The sequence below is a fragment of the Nomascus leucogenys genome, chromosome 11 (assembly GCF_006542625.1).
Source record: "Nomascus leucogenys isolate Asia chromosome 11, Asia_NLE_v1, whole genome shotgun sequence".
Taxonomy (NCBI): Eukaryota; Metazoa; Chordata; class Mammalia; order Primates; family Hylobatidae; genus Nomascus; species Nomascus leucogenys.
In genome coordinates this window covers 82,310,045-82,323,923 of record NC_044391.1, presented here as the reverse complement: position 1 = coordinate 82,323,923, position 13,879 = coordinate 82,310,045, and the positions used below count along the sequence as shown (strand labels likewise).

The 13,879-nt window shown below is 42.5% G+C and overlaps 1 protein-coding gene across 2 annotated transcripts in view; it reads right to left on the bottom strand.

Annotated features, from left to right (window-relative positions):
• PPM1L (protein phosphatase, Mg2+/Mn2+ dependent 1L) overlaps window positions 1–13,066 on the bottom strand; it is a 318,324-nt gene extending 305,258 nt beyond the window's left edge. Inside the window, exon 1 of one of the 2 annotated variants that reach the window (XM_003256389.4) lies at window positions 11,889–13,066. In XM_003256389.4, the coding sequence (XP_003256437.1) occupies window positions 11,889–12,287 (399 nt within the window). In that variant the 5' untranslated portion in view covers window positions 12,288–13,066. The remainder of the gene's footprint in view (window positions 1–11,888) is intronic. The other variant, XM_030822770.1, reaches the window with a different exon arrangement.
• Window positions 13,067–13,879: the final 813 nt, after the last annotated feature.

Sequence of the window (13,879 nt, the reverse complement as noted above, 5' to 3'; positions counted from 1 at the left end):
ACTGATTATCTAGAAACTATTCTGTCTTTAGTAGAAATTACATCGAATTTCCCTTTTTGAGATGAGTACTTCTCACATAAATTTAATGTTAATATTTAATTTGTGGGGAAGAGAAAAAATTATTAATATCATAGTTTTACCAGTTTTAAAATGGTAACAATCTAATCTTTATTTCTCTCTCTCTGATGAAGCCAGACTAGAAGAAATAGTCTTAAACCAAAGGGACCTAGTTCACATATAGAGATGAATTTCTTCAGAGAAAGGATTATAGTGAAAAAAATTCTCCAGGGAAAATGTGGAATCTCCTTGATGAAAGTCTTTAAAAATAGATATTTCATGTAGCTGTGAAGCCTTAGGCACTATATTTGGATTACATGACAATTCAAAAATCCCTGCCATACCTATCTAGAGAGAAAACTCAGAAAGACAAATTTAGAAAACATCTAAGTGCTAAAATAAAACAGAAGTAAAAACTTCTTAATCTCAAACTCTGGAACATATCTATCATATAACTATGTAAACCAGCTGTTATAGAAAATTCACTTCATTATCTATGGAGCAAAAAGATAAACACTATGATCAAAGATCCTACTATGTCTCCATTTCCGTAAAATCCTGACAGTGTCATTAAGAGACTTATTTGGCCAGAAAATATCCAGTGACTAATTTAACTGAAAATTAATTCATTTAATTAAAACGATAAATGAAAGCACTTACTAGATTAAAAAGAAATGGTATACACTTATCAGAATAAAACAGTTTCTGCCCTATTGCAATCTCATAACTAAGAGAATAAATTTTATACCATATTTTAGATTAAAAACTTTGCTGTCCAAGAGTAGTGCTGAATATAGACCCTCTTCTTAAAAATACAATTTGAAATATTTAAGATTTACTGCTACAGGGCATTAAATCACCACTCACATTTATAGTGACCAAAATTTGCAACATTAATGTTGAAAAGCAAACGTAAGTAAGTGTTTACTACTCCAGAGAAGTCACAAGGTTTATAGACATGCAATAGATAACAGGTCTTTGATTTAGAAACTAAAACACACAGGCTGGGCGCAGTGGCTCACACCTGTAATCGCAGCACTTTGGGAGGCCAAGGCGGGTGGATCATCTGAGCTCAGGAGTTCAATATCAGCCTGGGTAACATGGCAAAACCCCATCTCTACCAAAAATACAAAAAATTAGCCAGGCATGGTGGCACACACCTGTAGTCCCAGCTACTTGGGAGGCTGAGGTGGGAGGATCACTTGAGCCTGGGAGGTGGAGTTTGCAGTGAACCGAGATGGTGCCACTGCACTCCAGCCTGGGTGACAGAGTAAGATCCTACATCAAAAAAAAAAAGAAACTAAGACACAAAGATCATCATCTGTCAGCTGCTCATACAAGAGCAGGACATGGAGGGCACTAATGGTGGATGGTATGGTAAAAAGTCCGTGAGTCTCAGAAATACAGCCTACTGCTATGGCACCTTTAGCTTCTGTAGAAACTAGAAAAGTTTCCAAGTTATTGTAGACCCATAGATGCCTAGCTTGGGGAGCAGATAGTTTTGCACGCATTAGAAAATAATGTCGCTCCACCTAGTATCACTGTACAGTGTACATTTTGCACTATGGTATGCAATGGCCCCAAACTTGCCTTCAGGAGCCCCACGTCCAGTGGCAGACAGGAGCTCTCTTGTCTTCTAGGAACGGAAGAAAGTAGGTTAAGTCTCAATCTTAACAGACTCAAGTATCAAGGCCCTCCTTAATTCCAGAAAGGTTGGAAGCAGCTAAGGTTCCATTAAATTGGGCCCTATTCTCAAGAAACAGAGAAAGGGAAAAAAAAAAAAAAAAAAACCTCCAGAGAGATCAAGTGATCAAGACTTGTAGCTTCTTTTTTTTCAGAAGTAAAATATTATATTGTATTAGTCCATTTTAACGCTGCTATGAAGTACCTGAGATTGGGTAATTTACAAAGAAAAGAGACTTAATTGACTCACAGTTCCACATGGCTGGGGAGGCCTCAGGAAACTTACAATAATAGTGGAAATCACCTCTTCACAGAGTGGCAGGAGAGAGAATGAGAAGTGCAAAGAGGCGAAAAGCCCCTTATAAAACCGTCAGATCTCATGAGAACTCACTATCATGAGAACAGCAAGGAGGTCTAATGATCTAATGATCTAATCCCCAGATCTAATGATCTAATCCCCCCACGATCTAATCACCTCCCACGAGGTCCTTCCCTCAACACATGGAAATTACAATACAAGATGAGATTTCGGTGGGGACCCAGACCCAGAACGTATCATATATCTTCACCTTTTAAGCAGTTTTTCATAGCATAGACTTCAACTCTATTGAAAGTATATTAGTTTATCAATATGCATGACTTTTACCTATATAAATATTAATAAAAATGCTCTGTACTTTTCAGAGAAGGGCCTAAAACTATAAAACAAAGCTATAAAAGGGATGATCATTACATTAACTATTTTGAAAAGGATGGCTTCTTTTGTTTGTTTAAACTTTGACTTTGAAGATTTCTAGTAAAAACAGATTATAACTAGCCATAACCAAAGCTTGGCTTGACTTAAGGTTGGCTAAGAAAATAATGTATTAAGTAGCCTTCTAGAATGAAAATGCAGGATTAGCATCCACTCAAACTAAACATACCAACTCAGTATTATAAACAAATGAGAAAATGATATTTGCTGCTTAAAATTAACAATATATGTAATAGGAAACTGTTCTGATCCTGAAAAAGAAAAAAAAGTCGAAGCTTGAATATAAAGAAAAATTATGCAAACACATCCACACTCCTACATATTTATCCTAAAGTCAAGCCTTTGGTACTTTGAAGTAAAATAAAACATAAGTCATTTTTGTTTATTGTGACTGGTTATGCTAATACCACTATAATTTCTATGAAAGCCTTTCATGAGCCAACAGGCAAAAATATTGCAGATTTTCTGTAGTGGGATAGAGGTTCTGCCAGCAAAGAAGGAGGGTAGATTGGAACAGATGTTTGAATGTCAAGCACCACCTGCTCTGACTTCTGACCCCAATCTTTTTTAACTACAGGACTTTTCTAGGTAATTACAAGATCAACCTACCAAGGTTAGCAGCATAGGGTTTTCAAAAACACCACCACCTGTCACAGAGACACAACTGTCACAGTCATATGAGAAAACCAAAGCCCCACTAAGCAAATCGAGAAGACTAGGCAGTGTCCACATAACAATGTTATCAGCACTTCATTGACCAAATTAGGAGATCTGTAGGGCTTCAACCAAAAACTGATGGTACAGGCTTTGGAGACAGGGAGCTCTAAGTCTGAATCGCAGTTTCAAACCCTAGTTTCACCACCCACAAGCTGCAAGAGACCATGGGAAAATTACTTAACCTCTCAGTGCCTTAATTTCTACACCTACAGAATGGGGGATAATATAGTACCTACCTCATAAACTCTTATCAGAATTAAAATTAGATAACATATATAAAGTACTTTATAAATACTGCCTTGCATATTATACATACTCAATAAATGTCAGCAATTATTATTACCATCAGTAATGGTGGCTTCTCCTTTATTCCTTTGATCCAGAAATCCCACTTCTGGAAACCCACCCTAGAAAAATAATCCAAACTACAGTAGAAACACAAAAATATTTATTACAATGGTATTTACAATGGTAAGAAGTTAGAGGAGCCTAAGTGTATACCAATAAGGAAGCAGTTGAGTAATTTCTCAAATATCTACTCAATAAAATATTGCTCTATCACTAAAAAATATATTCAAAATATAAATATAAAGAATTAAAATAGGCCAGGCGTGGTGGCACATGCCTGTAATCCCAGCACTTTGGGAGGCCGAGCGGGGCGGATTGCCTGAGGTCAGGAGTTCATGACCAGCCTGGCCAACATGGTGAAACCCCATCTCTATTAAAAAATATGAAAATTAGCTGGGTGTGGTAGCGGGTGCCTGTAATCCCAGCTACTCAGGAGGCTGAGACAGGAGAATCGCTTGAACCCAGGAGACAGAGGTTGCAGTGAGCCTAGATCACACCATTGCACTCCAGCCTGGGACAGAACAAGACACCATCTTAAAAAAAAAAAAAAAGAGAGAGAATTAAAATAAATAAAAAACAAATCAAATATAAAGCATTATAGAGCAAAATGACAGTATGTTTATAGATTTATACAAAGAAAAACAACAAGATTTAAATCTATATATGTATATTTTTATAATTATGTAAAATTATATTTAAAATGCATACTGTTTTAAAAAAAGGTGAAGCTGGGCACAGTGGCACATGCCTATAGTCCCAGCTATTCAGGAGGCTGAGGCAGGACGATCATCTGAGCCCAGGAGTTTGTGGCTGTAGTAAGCTATGATGGTACTACTGCAATCCAGCCTCATCAACAAAGCCAGATCCTGCCCACCCCACTCCCCAAAAAAGAAACAAACAAACAAAAAGACCAGCAAGCAATACACCAAAAATGTAACAGTAGATGTGACAGGGCAATGAGATTTGGAGGAATGTTTCTTCTTTTCTGTAGTATCTATCATGGAGTCATATTATTTTATAATTTTAAAATTAGTTTACTCTAAAATATATTTGACTTGCTGTAGATTTATTTTAACATTCATTAAGTAGAATTACTAAAATGGTAACAAAAATTATGGAAACCCTGACATCATTCTTACCACCTCAAGAGTTATCCACTCCCATCACATCCTCTCCCTCTTTCAACAACGGCCCACACTCCTGGGTTTCATCTTCACTGCTCTGTCTCAAGCTTCCCAATTGACCCTCTCCCCTCATACTTCTATCTTGTTAGTTCAAATCAATCCTCCACATAGTTTAGAGGAGCAGGATTACTAAAGCATGGATTTTATGCCATTCCTATAGAGTAGTTCTCCAATATATACAGAACATGGCCAAGGCTCCTCGGCACAGCTTCAATACTAGTGCTAACAATAGTTCCAGCAGCAACTCCCACTCTCCTCACCTGTGTGTATCCCAAACCCCAGGCCATGGCTCTTCAACAGGCGGACCTAGAATGCTGGTATATTTTTGTCATTGTAAGTTATGTCACAAGCAATGTGTTATCCATAATGGTTCAAGTACCATAGTTGTGAATTATTTATTTTTTAAAACTAGCTAGAAAAACATCAGTTTTATTCCTATACTCTCTTCCCATTTACCTGCATTAAAAATGAGGATGGAATTTATGCTGAAACATTGCCCATAACTCTGTGTTTCCCATGGAGGCATGATACAAATAAAATCTTCTCTGTCACAAGTCACAGTGAAAGGGATACTCCAAACCAGAGCTCCTCACAAAGTGGCATCACTGGAAGTGCTCTCCATCTGCAAAGGGAGCAAGTAGGCTGCCTTGCTTCAAATTATGGCTGGCAATTAAATTTTAAAAGCCACCTTTTCTCCTCACAAAAAAAAAGCAAGGGGAGGAGGATAGAGGAACTCTAGAGACAACCAGAGACAAGGAGATAAATCTTTTTAGAATCATTCTACTCCATCAAGGTGGAGACAGCATCTCAGCAGGTTAAAGGCCAAGAATTTCATTTCATGGATTTTTCCACTCCCGATGCTGATATGAAGTTTCTTTTTCAAATAAATAAACTTAACAATAAAAAACAGTTAATTTAAAAATAAATTTAGTATATCAAAACACAGAGGGTACTTGAATAAGGAAAAAAATTATAAATGAGCTTCTAGAATGATTACTGTTGGGGAAAGCCTACTCCTGACAAATAAGACTACCTGCCTTCTTCCAACTGTGCCTGCATTTTATTTCCTCTGTACCATTTCCATATTTTTTCTTCAACCTCTAATGTCATCTTCCCCACCTTTCTCCACCCAATCGCTGTCTACAGAAATGCTAGGATACAATTAAATGTCAGTTCCTCTTCAAAATTATCTAAAATTCCCCAAGCTCCTTCAGTCAAGCCATCACACACTTGTAGGTGGCAGGCATCTTGTAACTCTGCTATTTTTTTTAAAAAAAGGTCATCTCTCCAAGTAGACAGAATGCTTCCTGAGGACACAGAATGCACCGAATCATCTTTAGACATCACATAGAACACAACACTGCTTTTCACAGGTGCCAGACTCTACAGAAAATGTTGGCTTAATTGAACCGAATTTCTTAACAACCTGTTCAGAAGACGCAGCAAGGTCAGCAGTCAGGTTCCTACACTCCCGTACAAAAAGGTCTTTAAGCGCAGGCATAGGAAGGAGGGCTTCATTGAAAAAAAAATTTTTTTGCAGAAACTTTAATGTGCCATTTTAAACCAAAATAATCAGAATCTTCTCTTAAACCATAAGGCATTTGTCCATATTAAATCCCTAGGCCTCTTATACATCATAATGTGAAAGTCGAACATTTACTATCAGCAGCTATAATGTCTGAAAAGCAGTCACTGTGCCAGTCATAATTTATTTATTAAGAAGTGTATCTTATTTCAGAAGGATCCAATGAAACTTACATAAATACATATAATACAAGCTAAAATGACATATCTAAGAGAAGAGAAAAATGGTGATATGGTTTGGCTGGTCCCCACCCAAATCTCATCTTGAATTCACACATATTGTGGGAGGGACCCGGTGAGAGGTAATTTGAAACATCGGGGCAGGTCTTTCCCATACTGTTCTCATGATAGTGAATAAATCTCACAAGATCTGATAATTTTATAAGAGGAAGTTTCCCTCCACAAGCCCTCTTCTTCTCCTGTCTGCCACCATGTGAGACGCGCCTTTCACCTTCCGCCATGACTGTGAGGCTTCCCCAGCCACGTGGAACCATAAGTCCATTAAACCTCTTTCTTTTGTAAATTTCCCAGCCTTAGGTATGTCTTTATCAGCAGCATGAAAACGGGCTAATACAAATGGGATAAAGGAAAATTTAGTGTAGGAAAGATAAACTGTCCTAGAAGTGAGGTTCATGTACCAGATGAATGTATTCCATAAAAGTCTGCACATTTGCTAGAGGTGGGTCAGAAGTTTGGCTCTTAATACTTGTAGCAGCCAACAAACCCAGGATGGCCCAATCAGTTACATAATTCGGCATCCTTAAGATAAATAGGTAATAGAGTACTATTTCTCCCTTGGTCCTCATTAAAATGATACTATATAATATAACAAATGATTTCCTCAACAACATTCTTGTAGTTGATTTCTCAGAGCTAAGGAGACTATTCCTCTAAACCACCCTCAGAGGCAAATGACAGCAAACAATTCCATACAAGCAAATGATGGACAGGAAAGCAGGAGGGCCAAGCAAGGGGTTCAGACATACAGTTCCTTGCAGAGCTAGATGCATCAAAACCAGATTTTATTCTATCTAGACTAACCTGAAATCCAGAGGCTTCATGCATCCACTTGTCTCTGAAACTACAAAGAAAATTTGATATGCAAGTCCTTTTTTTCTGGGGAATATGTCTGTAGTTTCGTAACATTCTCAAAGAGCAGCATGACTCAAGAAAAGTTAAGAACCACTGATCTAAAGAATCAGACTATATATATATATTCTTCAGGCAACCCTCCATAAGCAGTTTATTTTCTGAGCTTCTGAGAAGTGCTGAGCCTAAAGACTGCAGTCCCTGGCAAGCGCTTGAAGTATGGCTTATCCCTCATGCAAAACGTGGAACTCTAGGCTTTAACCACTGGCCAAGCTGTGTGTCAATTGTCAAGATGCATAAGACCTTTAATAAAGTAATGCTCATGAACATATGGAGCACATAACAATCTATTTTTCTAGCTAGGCTTCAGCCATGAACATTGATAGAGGTGCCAAAGGATTTGGTGATATTTCTTCTAGATGGTATTAAAAAAAAAAAGAAATAAACAAACAAACAAAAAAACACCTTTTGCCTGTAGATAAAAATTACAAGTAAGCACAAAAACAATGATTTTCCTAAACAAAAATCATTTTTTATCTTAAAATAATCTTTCTACATCAACTTATATAACGAGCTCCTTTTTACCTTTTTGTTGTTTGAATCTTGTTACATAAGAAAACAATCACTGCCATACCTTTAGACACATACACACACTGTGAACCATCCACATACAGTATCATGGTTAGAATCAAGGGAGGAAGCTGGCCTGTAGGACCACTGAGATAAGGCTCTTTAAAATTTCATCCATCTAGAAGAAGCCACAGTCCTACAGAGTCTGGTCCTCAGCATAAAAAGTCCAGAGACATATCTTTGCCAAAGAATCCACAGTTAAATATGCTCAAGAGAACTAACTCATGGTAACCCAAATCATAAGAGGCTGAAGTACAAATCAGAATACCAATTTATTAATTAATCATAGAGAATATTCCTTTTGACTAGTAAGAAAATTTACACCTAAAGCCACGACACAGTTTTCTCAAATATCTGGATAACTGAAATCCTGAATTGGTAATCAGAAGTCCACTGAAAGTTAGAACCTTGAGATATAGAGAGTTTGGGGGATACCTAATAAATTATCCCTGCACTACATATATCTTCATAGCGATCAAAGTTGTGGCTCACACAGGAAGAGTCTCTCTCCCTTGAATATTGCTGCCCCAGCACTGCAGACTTCCTGGTCTTCTTGGCCTTTCCTCTTCCATATCCTTCTCTCCATTAGGTACTTCTCTAGACAGGGTACAATACAACTGATGAAGTTGCACCTTACAGGCATTATTATCCCCATTTTTTAGATAATAAACTCCCAGATAAAGCTGTTTCAGCAACTTGTCCAGTGTCACAGCTAGAATAAAGCAGAGCACAGATTCAAAGCCAGATCTCAAGTCAAAACCTATGCTTCTAATCTTGAAGTAAACAATACCTTCAAGGTGTTTCTTCCTGGGCCTTCCTACCTACCAGTCTGATTTAAATGTCCCTCCTCTGTGTCACCATAACACTCTAAGTGCACCATGACTATAACTCTTGGTATAGAGGTCTGTCTCTCTCACTAGACTGAAACTTTTTGAGGATGGGGTTGTATTTCATTCACCCTTGTATCCCCAGGGCACCATCTATCTAGGTAAATATTCAAGCCAATTTGTCCAATGGTTTCATATAGAGATCAACAAACTGAAGGCCTTGAACTAGCCACATAGCCTTAGGAAGGTCACAACTTCTCCAACTATCAGCATCTCAGCTTAAAAGAAAAAAAAAAGGGTGAGGGATGAAATGGATATACACAGATGAAATGGATATACACAGATGAAATGGATATACAAGGTAATGTCTCCTCTGCATCTAAAGAGCACTACAATTACAGACGGGCCCTAGTTTTTGATGGCCTATCTTACTAGTGTGAGTTATTAGAAATAAAATTAAACTCCTCATTTATCGTCTATACCATTCTAGAGATAGAATATACATAAATAATAGAAAGTTCAGAAAAAGCTTCCTCTTTTGTGACAAGAGCTAACATCATCTATACTAAAATCAAACAGTGGCACCCTCCTCTGGTGAATGTTAAAGGAGCTAAGCAACACACAAGAATTAGATGGTAGGATTTTGAATGATATATAAAGAAAAAGCAAGAGAGAAATTACCTAATATTGTCACCGTTATACTCCCAATAGCAATTAAGTAACTCCTTTTGTAGCACTGTCCTTATTTTGCCCTAAAACAAAGCCAAAGTGAACTAACTGGCTACATACGGTAAGGGATTATGAACAGAACAATTATTCTATTTTTAAGAGTACTGATAATATCAATTATTTTGCAAACAGCATGCTTTTTAACATAAGGCACAAAGGAAAGTATTTCATGGTTTGGCTAACGATGATCATCTTTTCATTTGTTGTTAAAAAATCTAATGACAAGCCATGTACGTGTAAAATACTTTTAGTAAAATAAAAGCATTTATCGTGTCCCTTTTCTGGATGGTACATTTACCACAAGATAGTACTAGAAATTTTTCAACCTGAGAAGTGTTTTGGTGTGCAACTTTCAGGTTTTACAGTACCAACTTAAAAGAAAAAGAAATTTAAATCACCCAATCACTTACACTTTTTTAGCCCAAGGCTAAAACTATGCCAATGCATCACACCCAGACAACCATAACCCAAAATTTCACCGCATTACTATTACAACCAAATATTTAATAAAATTAAAACTGTGCTTCCTAAGACCAGAAGCAGATTATCACCAGCCACCAATTTTAATATAAAAATATATAATAAATATAAGCTTGTTAAATGATTTACAAAGGAAGGAATCACAGCTTCCTTCACTCGCATTGAATTTAGGCACAAAAAAATGAAAATACAGATAAGTCTGCTTCAAGCCAAGAAGACAAATCAGCCATTATACTGGCAAGTTTGTCATTAAGGTATGTTTTTGCCCATGTACACAGCCTCTTTTCCCTCAATTAATTTTACATCTTTCACTTACTCTGTGACCAAGGGGAGGGGATCCCGACACTATCCAAGAGGTTACAAATTTACAACCAGTGAGAAACTTGCATTCTGAAAAAACAGAATATAAAAAAAGCTAGAGTGGATGGAAAATGGCAAAAACTGATTTCAGTTCTACCAAATGAGTTTTCCTACTAAGTTTGTCATTCTTGGCAAAGTTGGTTCTACAAGGCAGGTAGGCACAGTAGCATGAAAAGTTTAGCAGAGTGATGGGTGAGGAATGCAGATAAGATATCCAGTTGAAAGTTTTCTCAATGTTCACCCAAAACAAAGGCCAAAGAACAAGCAAATGCTTGAAAAAGAATGGCAGTCCCTGCAGTTCCCTACAGCCTACCCAGAGATCAGCGGGCAGAGAAGAAAGTTGGGGGAAAACTTGTATGGGAGTTCAGGGGAGGGGTATAATCAAAAACAGGAAGGGGTTAAGAATAAGAAAAGTATGCTGCCAAAAGGGAAAACAAAGAGTATGCAGCAATGAACCCGTTACAAACTGCCAAATTGAGAGATGGGGTGATTGGCGCAGTGTTCTTTGGAGCTTGGCGCTAGAGCTTCATTTGCCTCTCACTTTGCCTGGGCCAATGCGCAAGGACCAGAGCCAACCCTTGCCTAACCTCCAGGAAACCTGGGCCTCAGCGCACAACCTGGGTGCCGCAGAAATGTGGGAGAGGGAATTGAACTGGCCTCTAGCTATCTCCTGCTTCCAGATGAACCACAAACAAAGGAATTTAGAAGCAGGTCGACGTCTGCACCCCCAAGCCCTCCAGGGGGCAAGGGTGAGGTCAAAGCACCGCCTCCTTTGCGGGCATAGCCACCTCTGCAAAGGCCAGGGACATCTAGGTCCCGCTCTGAGATCCTAGTAAAAACAAGCGGCCAGCGAGGCACTCCTGTCAATTGGCCCCATTGCACTTGTAAAGTTGATAGAGTTGGAAAGAAGCGCAGAGCTGCCCCTCGGATTCCTCCCTAGAGTGAAGGCGATGGGAAGCAGTCACAGCTTCCTTCACCCTCAATGAGCTCGCTCTGCAAATATAGCCTCTTTGCCTAATGAAGCATAAAATATACTGTCTTACTTCTCTGTGCCTAGTTCAGCTCAAACCCTAGAACAAGGGCACTGGGATCTCGGACCAAAGTTCACTGGAGATACCATTAATTCTCCTTGCTAAACTAGCACAGTGTTTGCTGGGTTCCGGCCTTGGGAACCTCATATTAAGTAGCAACAAATATGCTGTGGATGACTCTCCTTTCCCTAAAGTGGACCCTCAGCCCCAAGAAGTCTGTATCCAGCAGTGCTTTTGGCAACTGGAGCCGCATTTGTCCAGCCAGGCACCGTGGTGTCATCACCACGCCCCTCGCACCCAGATCCTCTCCCGCTGCGCACACGCTGTCCTGTTGTTTACACACACACACACACACACACACACACACACACGAGACATACACGGACACAAATACAAAGCCCCGGGTAGCTCCTACCTCTCCCCCGTGCCCGTCGAAGATCCCGAAGATGGACGGGTGCGTCTTGTTGGCCAGATCCGTGAGAACTTCGAAGCGGTCCTCCATGTGGTCTCTCCGGCCCTGGATGGAGTACACCGCCACATTGTGGTTCTTGAACTCCCAGGTCTTGGAAAACTCGGCCTCGAGCACATCAAGCCCCCCAAGTCGATCGTTCTGCATGATCTCGGCTACCTTGCCCTTCACCATCTTCACGGCGTCCCGGCTGGACTTCACGATGGTCTTCACCTCGTCGGTGTGGAAGAAGTAACTCCACAGAGCCAAGCTGATGCACAGCAGGAAAAGCGTCTCGGGTCTCAGCAAGAAATAGCGCATGATGCGACCCAGCAGAGATAGCAAAGTCATTGTATCCTCTATCATTTATTATCGCTAGAGCCTCAACCACCACCAGCGACGCGCGCTCCGAAGGCTCGCCGGGTCCGGGAGCACTGCGGGGACAGCCCGCCGGGAGTGAGGCGGAGCAGTGCCGGAGGGTGGGGGAGAGGCTCGCCGAGCTCAGCCAGAGGCAGCGGAGCAAGCGGCTCCGAGCGGGCAGCGCTAGCAGAGGCAGCTTCCCTTTTGTCTCCCCGCCTCGGCGGCCCGGAGGCCCGTCCCTGCCGCCCGCGCCGCCTCCCTTCCCTGAGCCCCTTTGTGAGACCGCGGCGGCGGCGGTAGCAGCAGCCGCCGCAGCAGCAGCCGCGGGTGCCCCGCTTGGGTAAGAAGAACCAAGTTAAAGTTGCGCTGGGCGGGTCTGCCGCGGTGAGCGGGAGAGTTCAGGGGCGCCGGCGCCCGCGCGGTCCCTCCGGGGGTGCCCCCTCGAGACTCCGGGGAGCGATTAGCAGGTGAGGCGCAGGGCTCCAGAGCCCGGCGGACGAGGGATGCAGGTCCCCTTGGTCGCCGCCGCAGCAGGGGAGCGCGGAGATGGCGGAACGTTCCAATTCCTTCACACACCCCGAGGGCCCCAGAGAATAAAAGTTTTGCGGGAGCCTGGGCAGAGACAGGGGTACGCAGAGCCCGGCGACGCGGCACGATCGGTACTGAGCCGCAGGCGGCCGGCTGGGCTCTGCCTGCCTCTCCCAGGGACCTCCCGGCTCGGCTCGGCTCGGCTCGGCTCAGCTCGGCTTCACTCGCGCGCTCCCTCCTTGCGTCCCGGCTCGCGCGCGCTCCGCCCCGCGCGCGCTCGCCCCGCCCCGTCCCGCCCCTTCAGTCGGGACTCGACACCCCGAGGTGTTCCCACCGAGCTGTCAGAGGCTGAGCAAGTTCCGCGGTCCCCGGTGCGCGCTCGCAGCCCCATGCGGTCCAGGACAGCCAAGGGGGAGAAAAGAAGGAGGTCCTCTGCCTAGCTCTTGCGAATCGTTGTTCCTTCCCCCTGTGCCGGCTCCTAAGACAAGCTAATACTGACCCCGGTAGTCTTAGCGTTGGTTTTCCAGGAGCTACTGCTGCTCACTGGGAAGCCGAGAGCCGTACGTGAGCGTTCCCCCCTTCGGCGGCTGCACTGTAGTGCGGTCCCCGCTTCGCCAGGCATAAGGCAAGCGAGAAGGGACGCACTTCTCCCGGCTTGCAAAGCGATAGGGAGACGATCGGGCCGCTGGCCGCGTTTTCGGCGTTCAGCAATAGAGGCCTTCCCGGATCTCCCGAGAAGCAGGGAGCGAGCCTGGGTCTAGCAGCCTTCTCCCTTCCGAGAACAGCAGAAAGGGGGAACTCGACAGAATGACCTCTGTTTCCCCAAGGAAGTGCACTCTGACGATAACCTGGGGAGGGACGAGAAGGGCTGCTCTTTCTGAGAGCCGCCGCCGCCCCTGGAGTAGGGGACTCAGCGGCCGCGAAGGCCTTCCCTGCTCGCGACCTTCCCACGGGGAGGCACGAAGCTTCCGATGGGGGCCCCGGGGAGCTCCTGACTTTTCTACGGGGCGAGGGCTCTGACCCTGCGGTTCAGGTTTGAAGGTCCCTTGGAAGCTCGCAAGTGGTAGTCT